General features: G+C 44.4%; 1 protein-coding gene and 1 long non-coding RNA gene across 4 annotated transcripts in view; one reads left to right on the top strand and one right to left on the bottom strand.

The window, feature by feature from the left end:
• Positions 1-27767, bottom strand: part of metap1d (methionyl aminopeptidase type 1D (mitochondrial)) — a 212462-nt gene that overhangs the window by 68446 nt on the left and 116249 nt on the right. For all 3 annotated transcript variants that reach the window (XM_039757626.1, XM_039757625.1, XM_039757627.1), the window contains exons 2-4: positions 16764-16921; positions 2547-2696; positions 1101-1249 (exon numbers count right to left, since the gene is read on the bottom strand). In XM_039757626.1, coding sequence (XP_039613560.1) covers positions 1101-1249; positions 2547-2696; positions 16764-16921 — 457 coding nt within the window. The remainder of the gene's footprint in view (positions 1-1100; positions 1250-2546; positions 2697-16763; positions 16922-27767) is intronic.
• LOC120531845 overlaps positions 1-27767 on the top strand; it is a 152974-nt gene that overhangs the window by 83927 nt on the left and 41280 nt on the right. The window lies entirely within an intron of this gene.

The following is a 27767-nucleotide window of genomic DNA, read 5'->3' as shown; positions in this document are numbered from 1 at the left end:
TTTCGCTACTTCAATGACTTTTCATTTAAAACCAGCTTCATATTTTCTTCTGATTGAACGCTCCATCGTAGACAAGGGATGCTCTTACGATAAAGGTGTATGAGGGTGTGAGATGCAAAAAATAAAAAAAAGAGTGCAAATGTCACTTCGGAATAGTTTGGGTCTTACCATGTGGTCCCTTAGGCACAATACATAGAAAACAAAATGGCCGTGTGCTCCGTGGTTACTCTCTCAGGTGGCCGTTAGCATATCATAATCTCTTGGATCAATAGCACGAGTCTTCCTCATTCGATTCAACTTATATGACCAACATTAAAAATTACCAGAAATTATACGGTGAAATCAATCAATCTCATCTGCGGCAGAACTTAAACGCGAGTATATCTAAAAGAATGAACATAATCTTTGAGTCTAAACCTTACAGGCGTATTCTCTGGGGCTGACTTTGTAAGCAGCCGATTTCTACGTTCAGCTCCTGTGTACTAACAGATGTGAGTGAGATATTTCCAGCAGTTGTTCTTAATGTTTAATACACAGTATGTGGTGTATAAATCGGGACACAGTATGTCTAAAGTAGTGGGCCGAGCAACAAATGCTTTTTATTGCCATTATACCTAACAGTGCAATGATTTGAACTGAACTGAATACAGGGTGTCATTCGTAATCGAACACCTAAATCTACTTTCAAACTGAGCAGAGCAATGCTGCCATTCAGACGAGGGCAACAAAAGCAGTTAAGATTACAACTATTTTTTTTTTTTTATTATTCAAGTTTCATTCAATATGATTCTTATATTATTGTCAGATCTAAATATAAATTCTACTTCTATTTCTACAAAAAAATAGCATAAGTACTATATGGCACCATGTTACCGAAAAGAAGAAGAAGAAAAAAAAAATCAGCTGTCAGAATAAAATAACGGGGATGAAAAAATCCTGACAGACATTCATCAGAAACGGCAGTCGCTCGTGCAAAGCGCAACATTTAAATGTTAACATGTGATCCCCCAATTGCGCTCTGTTGTAGTATCAAAGATAGCTTAATAACAGTGGGCTTCCTGAGACGGCACTGACTGCAAGTCACAAAATGAACTTGATACCTGTCAGGTATTCCATGACACACCACATTGTTCACCGAGGTACACACAGATTTTGGAAAGCCTCCATAGCCCAGAGGAGACGGGTAGGCATTATGTTTGATTGTCTCCTGATGAACCAAACAATCGACTTCTTCAGTTGTCATGCCAACCTCGGGGGGGAATAGAAAGAAAGAAAGAAAGAAAGTTAACAAAATATTATTAAAATGCAAAACATTGTGACCACTGGGGGGTGCAGGTGAGCCCCAAAGGCTGGACCCAACTCGACCATATAGAGCCCCGGGTTCAAAATGAGCACCGAGCACCGTTAACAGGCTTCTTCTCTCAATATGACACAACACAATCCTTCTCTTGTTGTCCCACTACTCTCTCAACTCAGACAAAGTGGAGAGCTCTGTTTCTAAAGTACTGGAAGTACATTCAGTATCTAACCCATTGTGTCCAGGATGCACTTCCGGGTGAGGCGGAACCACCCTGCAGCAGGGCATTCATCACCCACTCTCCTGTAGGAGCCCAGCAGGGCGGCCCCATGGCACTACAACTCCCACGCTGCCCTGCAAGTATCCATACTATAAAGGATGCTGCCACCCAGTGTTTGGGGGGAGGCAGTCTTCTGCTGTGCAACATTTCTTCTGGCTTCCTGTCTGGGAACGGCATCAATTGCTAACCACTCCTGGTCAGGATGCCTCTCCATTGAGCCACCCAGCAATGGTAAGGAAGTCTCGTCCATTGCTGCTGGCATGTCAGACTCGGTACCCCAGCTGCCATGGGAATGTCACGTCTCCTTTTATGACCATCCGTTATATTGAATTACCAGCTGGGTAAAGGATTGGGGTCCGTCCCGACTAGGACGCCAGTGAACCCATTACAATATCACAATATTCATCTAGCCATAAGTGTATAAAAGAGCAAGGGAATCTTTTCCAGTTATCTTTTAAACAAAGCTCTAATAGTTTACAAATTTTACTAAACAGTGTGTAGTGCCCACACTGCTGCAGAGTTCAGATTCCTCTATCTGCGTGAAGTCTGCATGTTCTCCCCAGTGTCCTAAACCCCAAAATGTGCCATCCCAATCACAAACACAAAAGTATCACATCATGGCGTAATCTTAACTTAGCACTGTTTGGACTGGCGCCCAATCTAGGCTTTGTTCCTGGCCCCTGCCTTGCACCCAGTGCTGCTGGGATATGCTCCAAACCCACTGCAATCCCAGAATGACCAGTGAATTAATGATCAAGAAAGTAAAAAAACAGCCTATAACACAGATATGTCATTATCAATGAGAGCAAAACACTTTGAAAATGAGTTTAGAGCCGGCAGTATTATGACAATAGTGGCTGTAAATGACACATCCTACACATTTGTCACATTATTGAAAATAATAATCTGTGAAGAAATGTTAACATAACAGATGGCATCACAAGTTCATTCACTGCTCTCGTCAAGTACCTTTAAGCTCTTCCCAGCCAGAAGCAGGATACGGCGAGCCAATTGACATGCTTGTCGGAGCCCCTGAATCTGATCTTCAGTTTTAATTTCTATGTAGTCTCCCCAGTCTGGTATAATGCCTGTCGTCACATAGTCTGGCTTCATTATGTGCTTGAAGGAGAAGGGGTGGGGGGTGGAAGGGGAAAAGGAAGAAAAAAAAAAAAAGAGTAAGCATGAAGATGAGAAAAACTCAAGCGTGACAATGGGATCATTTTTGTGGAGGAGGCTTCTGCTTCATGGCAGCTTGGCCCCAGTGTTATAGGGCGAGCCCTCTCGGAGTCATTCAGCCTACCCTCAGGCTCTTCCCTCATTTTTTAAACAGCATCTTGAACTTAACTTTCAGAACTTGTCACCAGCTCTCAAGTCTCCTAAACATGTAAACCACAGAAAGTGGGAAAAGTTGGGAATGGAAGCAGTCTGAGAAATCATACAAATAAATCCCACAGTTATGATTTTGAGAAACCACTGGACATTCAGTAGCCAGCCACTTTACGAGGTCCACCTGTTAATCTCAAAGAGAATGAATTAACTTGGTCATGGGATCAAGAAGGTGTTCAAGGTGAGCTCCTGAGATTGCTGCTCCCACTCCATGGATGGCTTGGATCTCTGCCCCAAGCAGCACGCAACTCCCACAAACTGAGATCCTGCAGAGAGGCCAACACATTAAACTTGGAACATCAGAAAATGTTAGACAAAAAACAGGCCATTCATTATCTGTCCATCAGCTAAGTGTAGAAACACGGCCAAACTGTAGAAAAGGAGTCAGACAAGCCAGACACAGTCAGAATCCTGGAGACCCCAGCCAGCAAGCAGCTTCCCCCCTATTGGCCATTCTACAACTGAGTCAGTGCTGGCCAGCGACCCAAAATAACATCAAGTTGAGTTCTGAAGGTCCCTAAAGTCTTAATGTCTACCACACTACTTGGTCACTTATTCCAAGTGTCTGTGGCTCTCTGTGTGAAGAAAAACAAACTTAATGTTTGTGTGAAATTTCCCCTTATCAAGTTTCCAACTGTATCACCGTGTTCTTGATGAACTCATTTTAAAGTCACCGTCTCGATCCACTGGACTAATTCCCTTCATCATTTTAAACACTTCAGTCAGGTTTCCTCTTCGTCTTCTTTTCCTTAAACTGTAAAGGCTCAGCTCTTTGAATCTTTCCTCCTAACTCATCGCCTGTAGCGATCAGCCTAGTCGCTCTTCTCTGGACCTTTTCTTGTGCTTTTATGTCCTTTTTGTAGCCTGGAGACCAAAACTACACACAGGACTCCAGATGAGGCCTCACCAGTGTGTTATAAAGCAGAGCAGCACCTTCTGTGACTTGTACTCCACACATCAAGGCGCTATATAACCTGACAGTCTGTTAGGGTTCTTAATTGTTTCTGAACACTGTCGATGGCTTAGAATCCACTATGACACCTAAATCCTTCTCATAAGGTGTACTTTTGATTTTCAAACTTCACATTTTTACTTCCCACATGTAACACTTTACATTTACTGACATTAAACTTAATCTGCCACAAATCTGCCCAAGACTGTCTGGTGTCCAAGTCCTTCTGTAATGATTCAGCGGATTCTTAATTATTTGCCACTCCATCTCTCTTGGTATCGTCTGCAAACTTAACCAGCTTGTTACTTATATTCCTGTCTAAATCCATCCATTTTCCAACCCGCTGAATCCGAATACAGGGTCACGGGGGTCTGCTGGAGCCAATCCCAGCCAACATAGGGCACAAGGCAGGAACCAATCCTGGGCAGGGTGCCAACCCATCGCAGGACACACACAAACACACCCACACACCAAGCACACACTTGGGCCAACCTGCATGTCTTTGGACTGTGGGAGGAAACCCACACAGACACGGGGAGAACATGCAAACTCCACGCAGGGAGGACCCGGGAAGCGAACCTGGGTCTCCTAACTGCGAGGCAGCAGCGCTACCACTGCGCCACCGTGCCGCCTTCCTGTCTAAATCATTTATATATACTAAAAAACAGCGGCCCCTGCACTGCCCCCTGCTGGTCACCACTCTTAACATCAGTCAATTCTGATTTGGTTCCTCTCACCGTCACCCTCTGCTTCCTGTGTCTGAGCCAATTCTGCACCCATCTACACACATCGCCCTGAACTCCAACTTCTTTTAGTTTGATGCCCAACCTCTCATGTGGCACCTCAACAAATGCTTTCTGAATGTCAAGATAAATAGCATCATATACTGTACTTCACTCATATCCTTTTGTTGCTTCCTCACAGAATTCCAGCATGTTAGTAAAACATGGCCTCTCTCTTCTAAACCCATGCTGATTGTTCAGTAAAGCGCCTTTTCCTTACAAGGTGTTGCTCAATTTTTTTCATTAATAATTAATTCCATTAATTTCCCTGTGATGCATGTTCAGCTTACTGGCCTATAGTTGCTTGGATCTGCCAGGTCACTCTTTTTATGTAACGGGATAATATTTGACATTTTCCCAGGACACAGTGACTTCCTAAAAATATCTGTCAAGGGTTTATATCTGCACTCGCTAACTTCTTTGAGAATCTGAGGGTAAATATTATCTGGTCCTGGTGATTTCTTTGATTTTAGCCTGTTTAATGTGAGCAGCTCTTCTCTCTCTACAATTTCCAAATCCCTCAGAACCTCCTTAGTACTCCCATTTACCACTGGGAGGTTATCTACTTCCTCACCTTACAAAAATGCAAGTTTACAGTATCTGCTAATTCACTTCCTGTATATATTAATTCCCCTTTACTATTCATGATGCACTTCACCTACTCCTTGACTGTTCTTTTACTACTAAAATACTAAAATGGCATTTTTGGGTTGTCTGGACAGACAGACAGACAGACAGATACTTTATTAATCCCAAGGGGAAATTCACATACTCCAGCAGCAGCATACTGATAAAGAACAATATTAAATTAAAGAGTGATAACAATGCAGGTATAACAGACAATAACTTTGAATAATGTTAACGTTTACCCCCCTGGGTGGAATTGAAGAGTCACATAGAGTCGGGGAGGAACAATCTCTTCAGTCTGTCAGTGGAGCAGGACGGTGACAGCAGTCTGTCACTGAGGCTGCTCCTCTGTCTGGAGATGATCCTGTTCAGTGGATGCAGTGGATTCTCCATGATTGACAGGAGTTTGCTTAATGCCTGTCGCTCTGCCACAGATGTTAAACTGTCCAACTTTAATCCTACAATAGAGCCTGCCTTCCTCACCAGTTTGTCCAGGTGTGAGGCGTCCTTCTTCTTTATGCTGCCTCCCCAGCACACCACCGCGTAGAAGAGGGTGCTCGCCACAACGTCTGATAGAACATCTGCAGCATCTTATTGCAGATGTTGAAGGACGCCAGCCTTCTAAGGAAGTATAGTCAGCTCTGACCTCTCTTACACAGAGCACCAGTATTGGCAGTCCAGTCCAATTGCTGTATTCCTCTCTAATTGCCTTTGAACTTTCTAAATTTCCTTCTTAATGGTGACCCTCATGCTGTCATACGCCCTACGATTCACAGTGGAGTTATTACTCTCATATAGCTGTTTCTGTTCCTTTGCAGCTTAACTCACTGTTATATTCCCAAACCATTCCAGAACTTTCCTGGCCTTGTGGTATGGAGCGTCACATCACTGAAAACTTTCATTTGTAGAGGAGTATACTCCAGACAAGATGGGATGCATTTGAATACTCTGATAAGCTGTGGTTTTCACACGTGTATTTCTATTCATGTGTAATGTGTCACATGCTGCACCATTACAGTGCCTAGCTTGCACTCATCGATTCATGCAGATTTAAGTGATATCCACCACCACCTACTCAAAGCATCATGATGCATCAACATTGATGGACTGAAAGCCAGAAGTCTTCGTGACCATCATCATCAGGTCCTTCCATGAAAACCCTAAATACAAAGAGGACTGTTTGACTTATGTTAGGTAGATTGCCCAGAGGGGACTGGGCGGTCTCGTGGTCTGGAACCCCTACAGATTTTATTTTTTTTCTCCAGCTTTTGGAGTTTTTTTTGTTTTTCTGTCCACCCTGGCCATCGGACCTTACTTATTCTATGTTAATTAATGTTGACTTATGTTTTATTTTTATTGTGTCTTCTATTTTTCTATTCATTTTGTAAAGCACTTTGAGCTACATTTTTTTGTATGAATATGTGCTATATAAATAAATGTTGATTGATTGATTGATTGATATTCTATGTCTCCAATCAGTCTGAATCAGCAGAAAATGGTACTCAACAAGTTAGGCCATGTTTCTTAATCCTCCAGCATCAAGTTAATCTATTTTGTCCAGTACAGCCATTAGGTTTCTCTTTGCCAAAAGTGGGTTTGCGGTTGCCAACATGGTGCCACAAGTTGTCTGTTGTGGTGTTCCTCCCTCTGTTGGACTCGTCGGCCGTTGACTTGCTGAAGCCTCCGTAGGTGCAGTTCACTACAGGACAGCTATCGGCTGCACGTTTTATAGCTGCTGGACCAGGGGTGGTGAACTCCAGGCCTGGAGTACCGCAGTGGCTACAGGTTTTCATTCTAACCCTTTTCCCAATCAGTGACCAGTTTTCACTGCTAATTAACTTTTTCCCCATCACTTTAATATCCCTGTTAGAAGAGTTCAGCCCTTTGAGTTGATTCCTTTCTTCATTAAATGACAGCCAAGCAGAAATGAGATGTGAAACGAGCTAACAGATGACCAGCTAAACTGGGGTTTCAAACTCCGACAAATTTCACTCCAATCACTTTCTTAATGAGAAGCCAATTCTTGCTGTTAATTGAGCCCATTATTTAATTCCATGGCTGCTCTTATTCTGCCATAGCAGACATTTCAAAAACTGTTGTTTTTCTGTTCTTTCTAAGACCACCGTCAAAATGTTTTGGTGACCTGAGAGATCAAACTTACCAAGACCATCACCTCTCTTTAATTTCAGATATTGTGTAATGGGAACAGGGGAGCTGGTCATGTAGTGGCTTGTTTTGTGTCTCATTATTGTTTGGCTGCTAATTAGAGAAAAAGAAACAACTATGAAGCCTGAGTCAAGTTAATTAAAAGACGTAATCAGCAGCAAAAACTGGTCACTAATTAAGAAGATGGTAAGAATGAAAACATGCAGCCACTGAGGCCTGAAGTTCGCCACCCCTGTGCTGGACCATTCTGAAAACATGAGTGGCACTGCTGTGCAGGACTGCGGTCCCAGGTACATTAAATATCGTTATAGTGCTTTGTTTAATGGTCCCTGATTTGTCGTGGAATCACACCACACGCCATCCCATGTCACATGTCTTGCACTGTAACTGCCGACAGCCAGCCACGAACCCAACATGTCTGGATTATAAAGGCTATCAGAAGCAATATATACAGCATATTCACAAGATATATGTGACATAACATTCCATTGTTAAACTTGCTTAATCCAGCTCAGGCTCGCAGGGACCTATTTGGAGATCAGTGGGTGAAAAAAAGGAACAGACCGTGAATTAAGTGGTAGTCATTTACAGGACCCACTCATCGTGCACCCACAGGGCTAAATTTGAAATCGCCAATTAAGCCAACCTCTACATCTATTGGGATATGGGAGGAAGACCAGAGAACACCCAACACAGACACAAAGGGAGCAACTCGAGAAGTATAATGACTTGATGTGGGACTCAAACCTGAATGGTGGATTTGTGAAGCAGCAGCGCTACCCACTGCACCACTATGCTACTGTGGCAAATATATTAATTGCAAATGCAGTATGATTTAAAGATACGCAACATGTACACAGAACATAACGTGGCACGTAATTTCAGTTGTTTTTGGATTGGTCTACTCTCAACACCCTAAATTTAATACACACTCAAAGATCCTATCCATTTAACCCTTAAACTGATACTTGGGGGGAGTTACTGCACCCCCCGGATGCCAAATACGTTTTTGCTGCTCTTTTTAACTCTTTCAGGGCTGATGACGACTTTTGTCAAAAGGAGGAGTGGACGATGGTAATCAACTGTCAACTGTGACAAAACCGTTATATTATAGTTTAGTTTGAGTCTCGTTGGTAGAAGGAAAGTCGGCTTTGTGGTTTTGACTGAGATTTCCGGCACTCCCATGAGTAGCAAGGCACAAACAACAGCAAAAATGGCCCTGACACCTGGCGAGAGATCAAAACGGATGCGTAAGGCAGAATATTCCGGCGACAACATTTTGCCTATTTTCTCTGAACTGGACTATGACTTGTCGGACTCCTATTTTGAATGTGAGGTTCCGGCTTCAGTTGATTGGTCCCCAGCTATCTGTGGTGCCGGCACAGGTTCACGTAGCTGACAGGCCTACGCCACTGTTCGCCTGGGAAGACTGCAACTTAACAATGATAAGAGGTACAATCCAGATTGCAATGCACTGCTACAGTGACCACTGCTGCTGCTGCTCCAGCCACGAGAAGACAGCCTGGCAGCAAGCCTGACGCACATTCTTGGCAAATTGGCAGCCACAGCGTGCAACAATGATGTTTTATGTTGTGTTATGTTATGTATTTCTGTATGAAGCCATTGCTTTTCAGGAAACTGTTTTTTGGAAAAAATATTCAGCCCTCAAAATGTTAAGGAAACATCACAATTCACTAAGAAAAAGTTACATTTGAATGGAACACATTTTTTTCACGTGTTGTGAGGGTCTGCTGGGAACGGCTGGCAGAGTCCCCTGTCAGAAGTAGCTTCAACTCCCACCTCTGGCAGAACTTCAACCACGTCCCGAGGGAGGTGGGGGACATTGAGTCCGAATGGGCCATGTTCCGTGCCTCTATTGTTGAGGCGGCTGACCGGAGCTGTGGCCGCAAGGTGGTCGGTGCCTGTCGTGGCGGCAATCCCCGAACCCGTTGGTGGACACCGTGGTGAGGATGCCGTCAAGCTGAAGAAGGAGTCCTATAGGACTTTTTTGTCCTGTGGGTCTCTGGAGGCAGCTGATAGGTACCGGCAGGCCAAGTGGAACGCGGCTTTGGTTGTTGCTGAGGCAAAAACTTGGGCATGGGAGGAGTTTGGAGAGGCCATGGAGAACGACTTTGGACGGCTTGGGAGATTCTGTTCCACCGTCCGGCGTCTCAGGAGGGGGAAGCAGTGCAGTGTCAACACCGTATATGGTGGGGATGGTGCGCTGCTGACCTTGACTCAGGATGTTGTGGGTCGGTGGGGGGAGTACTTCGAAGACCTCCTCAATCCCACTAACATGCCTTCCAATGAGGAAGCAGAGCCTGGGGACTCTGAGGTGGGCTCTCCCATCTCTGGGACTGAAGTCACCGAGGTGGTCAAAAAACTCCTTGGTGGCAGGGCCCGGGGGTGGATGAGATACCCGAGTTCCTTAAGGCTCTGGATGTTGTAGGACTGTCTTGGTTGACACGCCTCTGCAACATCGCATGGACATCGGGACAGTGCCTCTGGATTGGCAGACGGGGTGGTGGTCCCCTCTTTAAAAGGGGACGGAGGGTGTGTTCCAACTATAGAGGGATCACCCTCCTCAGCCTCCCTGGAAAAGTCTATTCGGGGTTTCTGGATAGGAGGGTCCGTCGATAGTCGAACCTCGGATTCAGGAGGAACAGTGTGGTTTTCGTCCTGGTCGCGGAACAGTGGACCAGCTCTTCACCCTTAGCAGAGTCCTGGAGGGTGCATGGGAGTTTGCCCGACCGGTCTACATGTGTTTTGTGGACTTGGAAAAGGCATTCGACCGTGTCCCTCGGGAATCCTGTGGGGGTGCTCGAGTATGGGGTACGGACCCCTGATAAGAGCTGTTCGGTCTCTGTACAACCGTGTCAGAGCTTGGTCCGCATTGCCGGCAGTAAGTCGAGCCCGTTTCCAGTGAGAGTTGGACTCCGCCAGGGCTGCCCTTTGTCACCGATTCTGTTCATAACTTTTATGGACAGAATTTCTAGGCGCAACCAGGGTGTTGAAGGGGTCGGTTTGGTGGACTCAGGATTGGGTCACTGCTTTTGCAGATGATGTTGTCCTGTTTGCTTCATCAGGCCGTGATCTTCAGCTCTCTCTGGATCGGTTGCAGCTGAGTGTGAAGCGGCTGGGATGAGAATCAGCACCTCCAAATCCGAGACCATGGTCCTCAGCCGGAAAAGGGTGGAGTGCCCTCTCAGGGTTGGGGGAGAGATCCTGCCCCAAGTGGAGGAGTTCAAGTATCTCGGGTCTTGTTCACGAGTGAGGGAAGAATGGAGCGTGAGATCGACAGGCGGATCGGTGCGGCATCCGCAGTGATGCGGGCTCTGCATCGGTCTGTCGTGGTGAAAAAGGAGCTGAGCCGTAAGGCAAAGCTCTCAATTTACCAGTCGATCTACGCTCCTACCCTCACCTATGGTCATGAGCTATGGGTAGTGACCGAAAGAACGAGATCGCGAATACAAGAGGCTGAAATGAGTTTCCTCCGCAGGGTGTCTGGGCTTTCCCTTAAAGATAGGGTGAGAAGCTCAGTCATCCGGGAGGGGCTCAGAGTAGAGCCGCTGCTCCTCCGCATCGAGAGGAGTCAGATGAGGTGGCTCGGGCATCTGATCAGGATGCCTCCTGGACGCCTCCCTGGTGAGGTGTTCGGCACGCCCAACAGGAGGAGGCCCGGGAAGACCCAGGACACGCTGGAGGGACTATGTCTCCCGGCTGGCCTGGGAACGCATGGGATTCTCCCGGAAGAGCTGGAAGAAGTGGCGGGAGAGGAAGTCTGGGCCTCTCTGCTTAAGCTGCTGCCCCCGCGACCCGACCTCGGATAAGCGGAAGAGGATGGATGGATGGACATTTTTTTCATGCAAAGAGCATCACAGTTATTGCAACACTGATCATTTTACACACTGCCAATAAACTGCAAAAACTATAAAAAACTACTTCAACAATCTATTATTATATTTACAAGGTGCAACTGACACCATTGATGAAATTCAGTAAATCACTGAGCCAACTGCACTTGAATTGGCTGCACGCAAGCACATCAAGGTAAACGCTGATGCTTAGCTAGACTACTGCAGTGGCTGAATCCCAAGGACAGTGATGCTGATTCACTAGGGGGCGCCAGTGGTCACGAGCTGGCTGCTCAACGAATGTACGGCACGAAATGATCAGCTCCAGCGTGCTGGCAAATTGCACTGGGAATGGATTATAGCCGTTTGCGGCATTCAATGAATGTACATCGCCAAATATACTCGGCTCCAGCATGCTGGCAAATTGCATTGGGAACTGACTATAGCTGGTTGCGGCGGTTTAAGGGTTAAGCACTCATTATGAGTGATGCCAGCGCAATTTATCACTCCTCCACATAGGAAATCACTGGATTCGGAGTAAACAACATGTCTCAGGACATAACCTAAACCTAAAGGTTACCTTGCTGCCTGGGAACAGCCACAACAAAACAATTAGCGTAGTCGGCAGGATTGGAAAATGAAGACTGGAAGCTCTTCTGATCTTCTTGCTATTGAGAAAAAAAAATGATATATATATACATATAAAATATTATGGTGAATTTCCCCTTGGGATTAATAAAGGATCGACCTATCTATCTATCTATCTATCTATCTATCTATCTATCTATCTATCTATCTATCTATCTATCTATCTATCTATCTATCTATCTATCTATCTACCTACCTATATCTGCTGTACTCTTGAGACAAAGTGCATTTGAAATGGACTCCCACTTATATGCTTTGTCTCTTCTGGGGTCTGACGTATCACAAGCTGCACAGCAGCAGCTCAGTGGTTCTACTGTATGTTTCCAGATACTGCAGAGATGACTCCAACCAATCAGAAGACCCATGTAGCCTTTAAGTCCCACCTCTTCTGGCCCCGGAGCTTCTTAAATCCCATACCTGAGACTCAGGTTATCATTTGTGGAAAGCAAGGGAGCAAGAAATGTCTCAGTGACAAAACTGGACAATTTTTTTCTGTTTTCCCTTTTCTTCCTCTTGAAATTAAATGGGGTTGCTTGGAGTGCCCCAGCTGTTTCTGACAATTTATCCTACAGCGCCTATAAACAGTTACAGTACATACAGAGCCTATAATATGTTTTCACTTTGTACTTTTCTATAACATTGGAGTGAATTTGGCTTTTATCACACGATCAACAAAAAAGGCTCTTTAATGTCAAAGTGAAAACAGATCTCAGCAAAGTGGCCTAAATTAATTACAAATATAAAACACAAAATAATCAATCCCATAAGTATGCACCCCTTTAATATACTGCATCCAGAAAGTATTAACAGCACATCACTTTTTCCACATTTTGTTATGTTACAGCCTTATTCCAAAGTGGATTAAATTCATTTTTTTCCTCAGAATTATACACACAACACCCCATAATGACAACGTGAAAATAATTGACTTGAGATTTTTGCAAATTTATTAAAAATAAAAAAATTGAGAAAGCAAATGTACATAAGTATTCACAGCCTTTGCCATGAAGCTCTAAATTGAGCTCAGGTGCATCCTGTTTTCCCTGATCATCCTTGAAATGTTTCTGCAGCTTCATTGGAGTCCACCTGTGGTAAATTCAGTTGATTGGACCTGATTTGGAAAGGCACACACCTGTCTATATAAAGGTCTCACAGTTGACAGTTCATGTCAGAGCACAAACCAAGCATGAAGTCAAAGGAATTGTCTGTAGACCTCCGAGACAGGATTGTCTTGAGGCACAAATCTGGGGAAGGTTACAGAAAAATTTCTGCTGCTTTGAAGGTCCCAATGAGCACAGTGGCCTCCATCATCCGTAAATGGAAGAAGTTCGAAACAACCAGGACTCTTCCTAGAGCTGGCCGGCCATCTAAACTGAGCGATCGGGGGAGAAGGGCCTTAGTCAGGGAGGTGACCAAGAACCCGATGGTCACTCTGTCAGAGCTCCAGAGCTCCTCTGTGGAGAGAGGAGAACCTTCCAGAAGGACAACCATCTCTGCAGCAATCCACCAATCAGGCCTGTATGGTAGAGTGGCCAGATGGAAGCCACTCCTTAGTAAAAGGCACATGGCAGCCCGTCTGGAGTTTGCCAAAAGGCACCTGAAGGACTCTCAGACCATGAGAAACAAAATTCTCTGGTCTGATGAGACAAAGATTGAACTCTTTGGTGTGAATGCCAGGCGTCACGTTTGGAGGAAACCAGGCACCGCTCATCACCAGGCCAATACCATCCCTACAGTGAAGCATGGTGGTGGAAGCATCATGCTGTGGGGATGTTTTTCAGCGGCAGGAACTGGGAGACTAGTCAGGATAAAGGGAAAGATGACTGCAGCAATGTACAGAGACATCCTGGATGAAAACCTGCTCCAGAGCGCTCTTGACCTCAGACTGGGGCGACGGTTCATCTTTCATCAGGACAACAACCCTAAGCACACAGCCGAGATATCAAAGGAGTGGCTTCAGGACAACTCTGTGAATGTCCTTGAGTGGCCCAGCCAGAGCCCAGACTTGAATCCACTCGAACATCTCTGGAGAGATCTTAAAATGGCTGTGCACCGACGCTTCCCATCCAACCTGATGGAGCTTGAGAGGTGCTGCAAAGAGGAATGGACGAAACTGGCCAATGATAGGTGTGCCAAGCTTGTGGCATCATATTCAAAAAGACTTGAGGCTGGAATTGCTGCCAAAGGTGCATCGACAAAGTATTGAGCAAAGGCTGTGAATACTTATGTACATGGGATTTCTCAGTTTTTATTTTTAGTAAATTTGCAAAAACCTCAAGTAAACTTTTTTCACATTGTCATTATGGGGTGTTGTGTGTGGAATTCTGAGGAAACAAATGAATTTAATCCACTGGCTGTAACATAACAACAAAAAAAAAAGTGGAAAAAGTGATGTGCTGGGAATACTTTCTGGATGCACTGTATATTATTGATGGTGTCAGGTTCGAATGGGAAGAGGCAGCATGGGGCAGGACCCACACTGTCACAGAGTGCCACACACCCAAATGCTCTCCCAATCCGTTTACTGACTACATAGGAAGATTCACCTGAGACATGAATGTCGCTGCCAAGGTAAGTAAACCTCTGGAAAAGAAACTGAACATCCAGTTAAATCACTACTTAATGAGGTCCATTGGGGGGCAATGACTTTAAAGAGGCATTAGGTCAGAGCGAGACAAAGGCCACATGTAACACAGTGGCATGACGCTGGAGGGCATGTCACGTGTCAGTTTTGCCAGGGACAATTAAGCTGCCCCAGTGTGTTAAGGTTTTAGCAGACAGGCAGGACAGATGACCATCCAGAATGTGGTCTGTCTCTGTCAAGTGATCACAGCAGAGCAAGACTGAAACATCCGACCTACTCTTCATGTGGTTACTAAAACTGCCAGCAGACAAGCTGGTCACATCAGTAACAGAGCAGTGAGCACCATGCTCCATGAGGCTGGCCTTAGATCAAGACCCTCTGCTCACACCAACTACAGTACAACAATGAGAGACCACACACACCTGCTTTGGTCACAACTGTCCTGGACATTGAATGCTGGTGTGCAGGTGGGGTCTTGGCCTGCCTCCGATCCCGACCTTAAACCCACAGAGCACCTTTGGGATGCCCAACATCCAGGGACGTGACTCTCTGCAATGGCCAGCAGCTTCATCAGGCCCGAAGCAAACATTTGAGAAGGCTCAGCGCCTTACCGGCCGGTGGCTGTGAGAGGTGGTCACTCAAGACACCGAAGGACGGCCAGGAACCTGCTGTTCACGTTTACAGTGTTGCTGTATGTGTGTTGTTGCACCATTTTGTTTTCCTATTCTTTTTATTTGTTGATTGTTGGTTCTGATGCTGGCAGGATGGGCTCAAGCATCCCGTCACGTGTTCAAGAACTCAGGTGTAATAAGGACTCGTTCATCACTGTTTTCACTTTGACACGCCATGCTGTAGACTGTGTGCTCATCAGTGAATTCAATTTCTATTAAACAGCATTAGAATCCCCATTAGAATAAAACCTGAAAAAGCCCAAAAGGAGGTAAATATTTGAAAGCCCCTCTCTACACTATTAGAGTTGTAAGAATAAATGGTGTCAGTTAAGCATAATAACTTGGTGTGGAAGAATAAAAAACATTTAACGTGGACCCCCTACAGGCACAGAGCTAATCTCCTGAGCCCAGTGGGGATATTATCAATTACAGTTATGAATAGTAAAGGACAATGTCAAAAAATCCAAAACATCACATTCTGGCTACCTGATATGATTACAACAACCGCTCCATAGCACATCACGTGTTAACTGTTGATGTTAGGATCAAAATGAAGTGAAAGCGTTTAGTTTTAATAATGCAAAAGTAACATTATGGAGAGTCATGGGGGTGCAGTGGTTAGACTTGCCACCCCACTGCTCCAGAGCCTTGCCCTGGTCACTCTCGGTGGGCTTTTCTGTGGCTACAAGCTATTCCTCTCTTGTCCCACAGAGATGTGCGTTACGTCAAATGACTGTTTGAAATCAGTCCAGCTATGTATATATATATATATATATATATATGTGTGTGTGTGTGTGGGCAGCTGGGGCTGGGTGTGTGTGTGTGTGTGCTGTGCTCTCCTGCATCAAAGTTTGTTGTGTACACAAAGCACAAGTCGCTTTCAACAGAGATGGAATCAGAAGATGGATTTTTAAAAAAATAACTTGCTAAGACAACATTTACTAGTGCCGCCTAGACAAGACAAAAATCACAGCGAGAATGTCAGAAACTGAAAACAATCAAAAGCCAACATAAATCTTAATCCAGGGGCAGAAACCAGGGACTGTTTTTAAAAACTGCTAGGCATTAAGTTGTATCCACAAACTTGGACGATGAATGCTCTTTGTTATTGGCTTACGAGTCATCATGCTGATAATTGTACTTGGCGCAAAACAGGGAAATGTCAGCTGGCAACCCAGCAACCCAACTCATAAGGCAGGTTTTCAGGCCTGCACAAGGCCAAAACTAAAATGTCCATAGATAGATAGATAGATAGATATGAAAGGCACTATATAATAGATAGATAGATAGATAGATAGATAGATAGATAGATAGATATGAAAGGCACTATATAATAGATAGATAGATAGATAGATAGATAGATAGATAGATAGATAGATAGATAGATAGATAGATAGAAAAGGCACTATATATTCGATAGATAGATAGATAGATAGATAGATAGATAGATAGATAGATATGAAAGGCACTATATAATAAGATCTATCTATCTATAAATGCAGTAGAAACTCGGTACCTCTGGGACAGGCTGTGCTGGTCTCACTACATCTGGTCTGACCACACTGTAGGTGGACTTCTGCTGCTTGTGCCAGAAGAAGGATCTTCGCAGATGTGTAAAGGGTTTTGGTCTCCAGTTCCATACAAGTTGGCTGTTTGTTTGCTGCCATATACAACCTAAAGAAACAAATGAAAACAACAAATACAGTACAGTGAACATAACATTAGCAATTACCACTGCGGCGTGCAGCTATGGTGAAAATGGACCAAATATGGACGTGCAAGGATGCCTCAGTCACCATCAGACTGATCACTGCCATTGTGTTCCCAATCACAACATATGGTTGCAAGACATTGGACATTTATTAAAGCAGATAGAAGAAATATCGATGCCTTCAAGCTGTGGTGCTGGAGAAGACTTTTACGAATCCCATGGACACCAACAGAGAAGTTCTTGATCATGTAAACCCAGAGTTCTCCCTGGAAGGCAAGATCACCAGACAAAAACTGACCTATTTTGGACATGTGATGTGGGCAAATTCACTAGAGAAAGAGTCAGTTTAGCTTAATGTGATTGGTCAGTTTGGCTTTGGTGATGCAATCGAAATAAGAAATGTGAGTGTCAGACACACAAGGAGGAGTAAAGGCATATGACACACACTGAGAGTCGACTTTATTTTTGTGATTTGGTGCTCTGTATTAATCTCTGAGGGGAAATTGTCTTTCTGCACGGCCTTTTGGAGGTCAGAGTTGCAGGGCTAGCCATTGTACAGCAGGCCTGGAGTGATTTTCAGGTTAAGGGCTTTGCTCAAGGGCTCAACGCAGTAAAGATGGGAAGTAGAAAACCAGACAGCAAGGTCCCACGAGAACAATGACAGAGCTTTACAGGAATGAGTGCCGGTCGAGAGAGTTTCAGACACACGTGGATATCGAGGAAAAGTGCTGAAGGTACAACAAGATAAGAGATATCAAGAGATCTCAAGTAGTTTTAAATTAACGTATTACCTGTCTTTGTCTGGTACCATGGCTAGTGTTATTTAGGTACAGTAAACCCTTGTTTATTGCGGTTAATCCGTTCCAGACTCACCCGCGATAAATGAATTTCCACGAAGTAGGATTCTTTATTTATAAATCTAATATTTTCGCAGTTAGAGCATAGAAAACCTGTTTACGACCTTCTAAATACGTTTTTTAACATTATTAGAGCCCTCTAGACATGAAAGAACACCCTTTAGTCAAAAGTTTAAACTGTGCTCCATGACAAGACAGAGACGACAGTTCTTTCTCACAATTAAAAGAATGCAAAAATGTCTTCCTCTTCAAAGAAGTGCGCGTCAGGAACAGAGAATGTCAAAGAGAGACAGAGAGAGAAAAGCAAACAATCAAAAATCAATAGGGCTGTTGGGCTTTTAAGTATTCGAAGCACTGCAAGAAAAAGGGAGCAATGTTAAGGTAGTCTTTCAGCATTTTTTAGAGGAGCGTCCGTATCCTCTGTGCAAACTGCCCCTCTGCTCACACCCCCTCCGTCAGGAGCAGAGAATGTCAGAGAGAGTGAGAGAGAGAGAGACAGAGAAAAGCAAACAATCAAAAATCAACACGTGCTGTTAGAGCTTTTAAGTGTGCAAGGCACCGCGCGGGAAGCATATCGTATATCATTGAGGAGTTCTATTTAATACGTAATACGTGCTCTGATTGGGTAGCTTCTAAGCCATCTGCCAATAGCGTCCCTTGCATGAAATCAACTGGGCAAACAAACTGAGGAAGCATGTACTTTAAATTAAAAGACCCACTGTCCGCAGAAATCCGCGAAACAGCGAAAAATCTGTGATATATATTTAGATATGCTTACGCTTATTTTCAGGACTAAGCAAGTTAGGAAATGACCGGCTGACTGTTTGTTGTTGGATTATTTTTGCCCTGTCTAAGAATTCCAATTTGTGGATTGGGTTTTTTGGGACTTTCAGGGCAACACCATTAATGCCTCTGTTGGCTCTGCGGACCTTTTCCTGTATTTTGTTTGGTGTTTTACTAATATATCTTATTTTTATGATGATTTTTTGCAATGCCCATCTGTGTATAAGCCAAGGTTTCTGCTCATCCTCCTCTTGATGGGCTCGTTGTCATTTTCAAGATATTTTTAGGCTAACTTCCCTTTGAGGCCTGTGAAGCCTGTGGCAGGCCACTGGAGTAGAGAGTTTGCCCATCAGAGTGCAGCAAGTCTGATCAATAAAGCCTTTGTGGAGGCCTCACACCCTTTTTTTCATTCATGGAGGCTCCAAATTCATGACACACTTCAGCCCCCTTACAACCAACATTCAGATGAAGCAGATTTGAGAAAGTGCTGTTACTGATAGGGTGATTGATTCAAGTGGCCCTTATTGAGGGAGAGAACCCTGCAAGGAATTGGGGTCTTCCAGGACTGGATGTAGAAAATGTACACGGTTACCATTTTATGCCATCTTTTGGTCAATAACACTGACAGCTGCCAGTACGGTATATGCAGTCAATTTTGATTTATTAAAGGCAGACGGTATCAGGCTGCTCTGTAGGGGTGTGGTGTAGCGGGTCCACAGCTCACGACAAAAGGGCCACTTTTAAATAAATAATCACCGCGCTCAGGGCTTAGCGAGGGGTCGTGGTAGTGTGGCTGAAGCGGTTCTCGGGGCAATTCGCGGTGTGGGCTTTTCTCGCCTAAGTGCACAGGTGGGAAACTGTCCGCATCCGTGATTGTTCCTGGGGCTGCTGATTTGCCATAGCTGCCTTGCCCTCTTGATAAACAGAAGCACGAGTCGGCTATGGGGAAAAGAAAGGAAAGAGAAGAGAAAGAAAGAAACTGAGGCTGCAGGAAAAGACAGGAGGCAGGAGAGAGAAAGTCGGTGTGGGAGCGAGCGAGCAAGAGCAGGTTCGATCAAGAGAGAGCAGGCAGCTGGGAGGTGAGCCCACGAGGGGAGTGTTTGGCCAACACTCGAAGGGGCTGAAGAAAGCGGTCGCTCCAGCTGAGTGATTATGGAGCTGGAGTGACCTGTAGAGGAGATGACTGACAACTGAAAGGAGCAAGATAGTTGAGGAGGCTTTGGGTGTTGAGTTCCAGTGTGCCGCTGGAGAAGAAACTCAAGTCTCGGTCCGGTTTGGAGCCCGACATAGCCAGGGATCGGAGGGCTACCGGACCCGTGTGAAAGGCGGCTGTTCCTGCAGGTAGGCGACTCTCCTGTTGCGAAGCCCAGATGGGTGAAGCAGGGGAGCCACCAGGTAAAAGAAGACACTGTGCTTTATTGTTTTTAAGGATTGCTTCCTGTGCTATTTTAACCTTTTGCACCATCCCTTCGCTTTGCTGTGCCTCACTGCTAAGCTCATCGGTAACATTACCGACGGTGTAGGGTTCAAGGGCTCCCAGAAGTGAGAAGGGAGCATGCAACCAACCCGCATCATCACAAGGGGGGGAATTAGAATGGAAATATTTAAATGGCAAACATAACAAATACAAAACATCAGAAAGAACAGTTGCAAAAGTGATGGTGGTGTTTAAGCATCTGAGCTCAGAGCCGACATCCCGCACCACCTGAAAAGCCCATTCTGGCACAGAGCTCTACAGCCGTGGCCAAAGGTTTGGAGAATGACACAAATTTTCACAAAGTTTGATGCCTCAGTTTTTCATGGTGGTAATTTGCATCTACTCCAGAATGTTCTGAAGAGTCAGCAGATTAATTGCAATTAATTGCAAAGTCCCTCTACGCCATGAAAATGACCTTCATCCCAAAAAATCCATTTCCACTGCATGTCAGCCCTGCCACCAAAGGACCTGCTGATGTCAACTCAGTTAACACAGGTGAGAGTGTCGATGAGGACAAGGCTGGAGATCACCCTATCATGCTGATTGAGTTACAATAGAGAGGGTCAATAGTTGTGAAGAAGGCTTCAGGGTGCCCAAGAAAGTCCAGCAGGTGCCAGGACCGACCGTCTCCTGAAGTTCATTCAGCTGTGGGCACCACCAGTGAAGAACTTGATCAGGAATGGCAGCAGTCAGGTGTGAGTGAGGCAAAGACTTTTGGAGGATGGCCTGGTGGGTGTCAAGAAGGGCAGGCAAAGATGCCAAGAAAAACATCAGGGACAGACTGGTATTCTGGGATTGGACTGCTGAGGACTGCTGGGGTCAAGTCATTTTCTTTGATGAATCCCCTTTCCATTTGTTTGGGGAATCCAGAACAAAGAAAAAGGTGAGCAGTGCTACCATCAGTCCTGTGTCAGGCCAACAGTAAAGCATCCTGAGACCATTCATGTGTGGGGTTGCTTCTCCGCCAAGGGAATGGGCTCACTCACAATTTGGCCTAAGAACACAGCCATGAATAAAGAATGGGACCAAAATATCCAATGACAGCAACTTCTCCCAACCATCCAAGAACAGTTTGGTGACCAACAATGAACAATCCAGCATGATGGAACACCAGGCCAAAAAGCAAAAGTCATAACTAAATGGCTCGGAGAAGAATACATCAAAATTTTCTGTCCACGGTCAGGAAACTCCCCAGACCTTAATGCCATTGAAAACTTGTGGTCAATCCTCAAGATGCGGGTGGACAAACAAAAACCCACCAATTCTGACAAACTCCAAGAATTGATTCTGCAAGAATGAGCTGCCATCAGTCAGGGTGAATTACAGAGGTCTTGAAAAAGAAAAAGGGTCTACACTTCAAATATGGACTCCTTGCATCAACTTAGTGTAACTGTCAATAATAGCCTTTGAAACTTATGAAATACTTTGAATTCTACTTCAGTATACCATAGAAACATCTGACAAAAAGATCTAAAAACGCTGAAGAAGCAAACTTTGTGAAAACCAATACATGTGACATTCTCAAAACTTTTGGATACAACTGTAGTCCATAGTAGGGCCCACTCACATACACACAGGTACAGTTTGGATTTAAGCTAATTAATTAGGCTAACTTAAAATTGTCTTGGGTTATGGGTTAAAAAATGGAAGTAGCTGTTGGAAAATGCAGGCAATCACAGGAAGAACATGCACAACGACAACAACAAGCTGGAACAAACACAGGAGCAGCAGTAACCAGCCCATTTAAAGCAAGCTGGCAAAATCCAACCCTTGGCATGAAATGGTTTGATCATTGAGATTCAGGGTGAAATCAGTGCAGCTGTCAAGTGTCGTCTCAAAGCTCTCATCAGTCTCATCATTAATCACTACTAACGGCGGTCAAAGTGGATGCAGAAAATGGGATACGAGAAAGAGCTCAACCTCTCTACTTCAGAGTTCCACTGAGCTTCACTGAAGATGAAAAAGACTTAAAAAGAAAATCGTCCAATCCTAAGAAATCAAGAGGGACATTTTGTTGATAAATTCCATGTGAACGCTAGTGATGTGAGGACACTGAAAATGAACAAAGTTTAGAGTAAGACCCTTTAACATCTGCGAGAGGCTCAGAGTTGAGCCGCTGGCCCTCAGCATTGAGAGGTGCAAATTAAGGTGATTCGAACATCTGATATGGAAGCCACCCAGACGCCTCCCTGTGGAGATTTCACAGGCACGGCCAGTTGGGTGGAGACCCTGGGGAAGACCCAGGGCTCATTGGGAGAATTACAGTATATACATTAGGATTCCACAGTATGGGTTAGCACGTGTAGCTGGGCAAAGTGACATATAGGCCTCACTGTTGCCACTGCAACCCAGTTTCGGATAAGTGGTGGAAAATGAATGAATGAATGAGAGAGGAAGCTGGGAGCAAACAAATACACTGACGTTCAATTAGTCCAAAGCGAATGCCGTCCTAGGTGTTAAATACTGCTTTCAATGTGCAAATCAGACCACATCCCAGTCTTTTAACACTAGAATTACCAAAGCCTACGAAAAAACTTGTTAATCCGGCGCACCTTATATCCCTTCGCACCTCTCCGTCAGCGTCTTTTGTCTTGTAAATGTGCCGATCAAGACAAGCAGCAAGCAGCCTACTATTCCATCCCCCCACCGCCACAGAATGGGCACAAAGTTCTCCCAGTTCCAGCTTTGATTATCTGGGAGTCAGGTACCTAGAGTTGTATAAGGAAATGATATGTCATTATTTGGAACACATGCATTTCATGTGTGTTCCGTTTCTACAATAATCTGTGTAAACCCTAATCAGTCAACGTGAGGAGACACTTTATTATCTGGTGATGGCCTGGGGGCAGAGTGTTCAGTGCTGCATATTCATAACTCCAGTTGTCTTCAGTTTGATCTCAGACAATTAATTTTAATAATACAATTTATTAATAGAGCATCTTTTGGTTTTGTTAAGTTTGATTTGAACGTAAGGATTGCTATTTGCTTTTAATTAAAATTACTAGAATAAAAGATAAAAAAATAATACAGCATCTTCGCCATGCTCAAAATACTTTGATTGCTGTCTGTGAGGAGTCTGCATGTTCTCCATGTCTGTGTTTTTTTCTCTCCAGGCGCCCCAGTTTCACTAAAGAAATGAATATCTAAAGAAAAGCATATTTAAATCTCTCTATTATACAAAAAAAATCCTGCGATGAGAAAAGACTTTTTTGAAGATTTTTTGAAGTCCCACGAGACAAGACTTTGGCCATGAGATTTTTTCCAAGTCCCGCCCTCCTCTCTGCCATATTCAACCACACACACGGTACTCTCACCTCTCATTCGTGTGAATACTTTTGACAGACACAGTTTTTGCTCTTTTAGCTCTTATAAATTTTTACGTTTTCCTCACTTCAAGTTCCCAATGAAAAAAGACGTATTATGTCCAAATCTTATTGAAGAATTTCATCACAAAGGGTTATCAACAGAAAAAATTAGTACGCGGGCAATCCTAGCACCGAGAAATGATGATGTCAACGAATTAACACCAAAAATGTTGATCGGTTACATGGCAAATTGGTTAAATGCATATCGATAGACTGTGCTGAAATAGTTGGTGGTGATCATGCGGAAGATGAAAACTTCAACTTACAATATCAATAAGAATATCTACAACCATTAACACTGTCCGGTCTTCCACCACACGAATTACTGTAGAAAGAAGGATGTATCCAAGAAAGGTAATGTAGTACATCTTCAGGGGATAGCATTAGACACTAAAGGAGATCTTGATACTGTATGCCATTCGTATTAAAACGTTTACAGTTTCCCGTTAGAATATCTTTTGCAAAGACAAATCACAGAGACAAACATTCTAAAAAGTTGTTTTATTTAATAGAGAGAAAGAAACGAAATTCAATAACGGGCAGTTATATGTTGCATTGTCACGATGAAAGTCCAAACACAGAATCAAAATTCAATGCAATATTTAATTCAAAAAACAGTTTTTACTGAAGTTTTACGATAAAAGTGTAAGTTTAAAAAGTATTTGCGTGTTAATTTCAAAGCCTAACAGAAAGAAATCGTATAACGTAACGAATAACTCTAAGGCAACATGAAACATAATTTACTTTCAAATTATTATGTTTTACTATTTTTTAATATGGTTAATTACTCACTGTAATGTAAAATAGTTCTCCATCCATCCATCCATTTTCTAACCCGCTGAATCCGAATACAGGGTCACGGGGGTCTACTGGAGCCAATCCCAGCCAACACAGGGCACAAGGCAGGAACCAATCCTGAGCAGGGTGCCAACCCACCACAGGACACACACAAACACACCCACACACCAAGCACACACTAGGGCCAACTTAGAATCGCCAATCCACCTAACCTGCATGTCTTTGGATTGTGGGAGGAAACCGGAGCACCCGGAGGAAACCCACGCAGACACGGGGAGAACATGCAAACTCCACGCAGGGAGGACCCGGGAAGCGAACCAGGGTCTCCTAACTGCGAGGCAGCAGCGCTACCACTGCGCCACCGTGCCGCCCGTAAAATAGTTCTATTATGTAACAATTCCCATGAAAATAAAAAGCTGTTTAAATTGTACATCTGCATCCCCGTACACAAGCGGCAGAACCGCAAAGAGACTAGTGTGTAGCGCAGGCAGGGGTGTTGGCGAGCGAAGCAAGCAGTGGGCAAAGCCCCCTAGTCACACTATGTGTTCTCTAAATAACAGGGTCAGTCTCTAGTTAGACTCAGTGAAGACAGATATATACGTCTGGAGACAACCAGGAGTGAATTGTGCTTAAAAGTGGGTGGGAACAACTTGACAGCTCACCGAGTGTCACACTTCTGAACCAATCCAACGCCTCGTGAGAGCTAAAAGTTAACTCTTTTACGGCAGATGTTGATTTTTGACGAAATTCAGGGGTAGAGGCTGTAAACGATGACACAACTTGCTGTTACCTTTCAGTTTGAATTTCTTTGCTGGAACAAAAGTTAGCTTCATTGATTTCCAGCACATGCATGAGTAGCAAAGTGCAAACAACCTCTAAAATGGCATTGACGTCTGGCAAAAGACCAAAGGGAACATGCAAAGCACAATACAGACAATGGTTTGCATATTATTGTTGAATCGGACTCTGACTTGTCGGACTCCGGTTGTTACGCAAGTGATCTGAAAATGGAAATGGAACACGAAAGTGAGGTACTGGCATCATCTGATCAGCCACCAGCTGATCGTGGTGATGAACATGTTTGTGTAGCCGATGCGCCTACTGCAACGTTTGTTTGGGATGACCACCACTTTCGATGACAAGACATACAAACCCGATTGTCTCACACTACAACTGCCACTACTGCGCAAAGACAATTAGGCATCCGACCCACCACACTTTACTGCTTGGCCATCGAGTCGCCCCTCGCACAGCCACCAGAGACGGCAAACAGGTACCCAGAGCAGCCACAGCACGCAGCAACAGACATTTTATGTTGATTTACGTGTGAAACCACTGCTTTGTGTGCTTTTCAGAAAATTGAGCTTTTTGGAACAAATATTCAGCCCTCAAAGAGTTTGATAGACAGCAAGCTTCTGATGACGACGAACGATTGAAAAGTCTCCTAAAAAGCCCTGTGTGTCATGTGTTCAGAGAGCACATTACACGTTTTAAATACATAGGGTGAGTCAAAATTATGTTAACATTTGAATGGCGGAAACAATTTATTCACAAAACATACTTCAGATGTGCAAGGTGATTTACAGGGATGTCTCAACCTGTTCACCATCATGTTCAACACATAAAAACTAGCGAGCAACAGAGCCATTTAAAGCCCAGACACATATTTCACGGGGAAAAGATGACACCACAGTCCGTATTCTGTCCTTCAGGTCATTGATATCAGAAACCTTCCTGCTACACATGCACTCCTTCACCATACCCCATAAGCAGAAATCACAGGGTGTCAAATCAGGGGAGTGTGGAGGCCATGGCAATGGTCCACCACAACCTATCCATCAACCTGGAAAGGTGTGGTCGAGGATAAAATATAATCCATTAGTCTTAACATAATTTTGACTCACCCTGTAAGCATAACCCCATGCATGGGAAAAATCTTTCTGTAACATCAGATTACACATTGGCATTCGATGGTACCAACGAACAAATGATAAACGTGAATGATACGTCGTCACAAGTGCTGTGAGAACTCTCTGTTGATCACACACTGTACGACGGTAGTTTAGGGGTTGATGTAAGTGTGAAAGAACTGGCAGCTGGTATTGTGAAAATATGAGCTGCAACATATACATTTGAAGGTAAACGACGTGTCACACTCCATCAAAAAGGACTGCCGTTAAGAGAGCTGATCACGAAGAGTCCCAGGAGATGTGGATTTCAGTACTCAAAACACCCGAATCAAGAAATCTGCCTAACAACACCAGGAAAATTGGGTAGACGGCAGCACAGCATTCACCTTCTGACTGCACGTCTAAAGATAGACAGACAGACAGACAGACAGACAGACAGACAGACAGACAGACAGACAGACAGACAGACAGACAGATAGATAGATAGATAGATAGATAGATAGATAGATAGATAGATAGATACTTCATTAATCCCAAGGGGAAATTCACATACTCCAGCAGCAGCATACTGATCCACATAAAAGAAAGTTGTAGGAGTGATCAGTGAAATAGAGAAAAAGGAAGAAAGATAAAGTCATACACGGGGCTGCTGGAAAGGCTGCCACTCCGTCTAAATGAATATTTAAAGAAATTTAACATTACTGTCTAATTGGAAATGCAAACAAACCTTGACAAAACCACCACAGCAGTATACTGATAAAAACAATATTAAATTAAAGAGTGATAAAAATGCAAGTATAACAGACAAGGGACCAAGAACCCGATGGTCACTCTGTCAGAGCTCCAGAGGTTCCCTGTGGAGAGAGGAGAACCTTCCAGAATGACAACCATCTCTGCAGCAATCCACCAATCAGGCCCGTATGGTAGAGTGGCCAGACGGAAGCCACTTCTTAGTAAAAGGCACATGGCAGCCCGCCTGGAGTTTGCCAAAAGGCACCTGAAGGACTCTCAGACCATGAGAAACAAAATTTTCCGGTCTGATGAAACAAAGATTGAACTCTTTGGTGTGAATGCCAGGCGTCACATTTGGAGGAAACCAGGCACCGCTCATCACCAGGCCAATACCATCCCTACAGTGAAGCATGGTGGTGGCAGCGGCAGGAACTGGGAGACTAGTCAGGATAAAGGGAAAGATGACTGCAGCAACGTACAGAGACATCCTGGATGAAAACCTGCTCCAGAGCGCTCTTGACCTCAGACTGGGGCGACGGTTCATCTTTCAGCAGGACAACGACCCTAAGCACACAGCCGAGATATCAATGGAGTGGCTTCAGGACAACTCTGTGAATGTCCTTGAGTGGCCCAGCCAGAGCCCAGACTTGAATCTGATTGAACATCTCTGGAGAGATCTTAAAATGGCTGTGCACCGACGCTTCCCATCCAACTTGATGGAGCTTGAGAGGTGCTGCAAAGAGGAATGGGCGAAACTGGCCAAGGATAGGTGTGCCAAGCTGGTGGCATCATATTCAAAAGACGTGAGGCTGTAATTGCGGCCAAAGGTGCATCGACAAAGTATTGAGCAAAGGCTGTGAATACTTATGTGATTTCTCAGTTTTTAT

The sequence above is a fragment of the Polypterus senegalus genome, chromosome 6 (genome assembly GCF_016835505.1).
Source record: "Polypterus senegalus isolate Bchr_013 chromosome 6, ASM1683550v1, whole genome shotgun sequence".
Taxonomy (NCBI): domain Eukaryota; kingdom Metazoa; phylum Chordata; class Cladistia; order Polypteriformes; family Polypteridae; genus Polypterus; species Polypterus senegalus.
The sequence above is the reverse complement of the archived record's forward strand: the minus strand, read 5'-3'. Positions and strand labels throughout refer to the sequence as shown.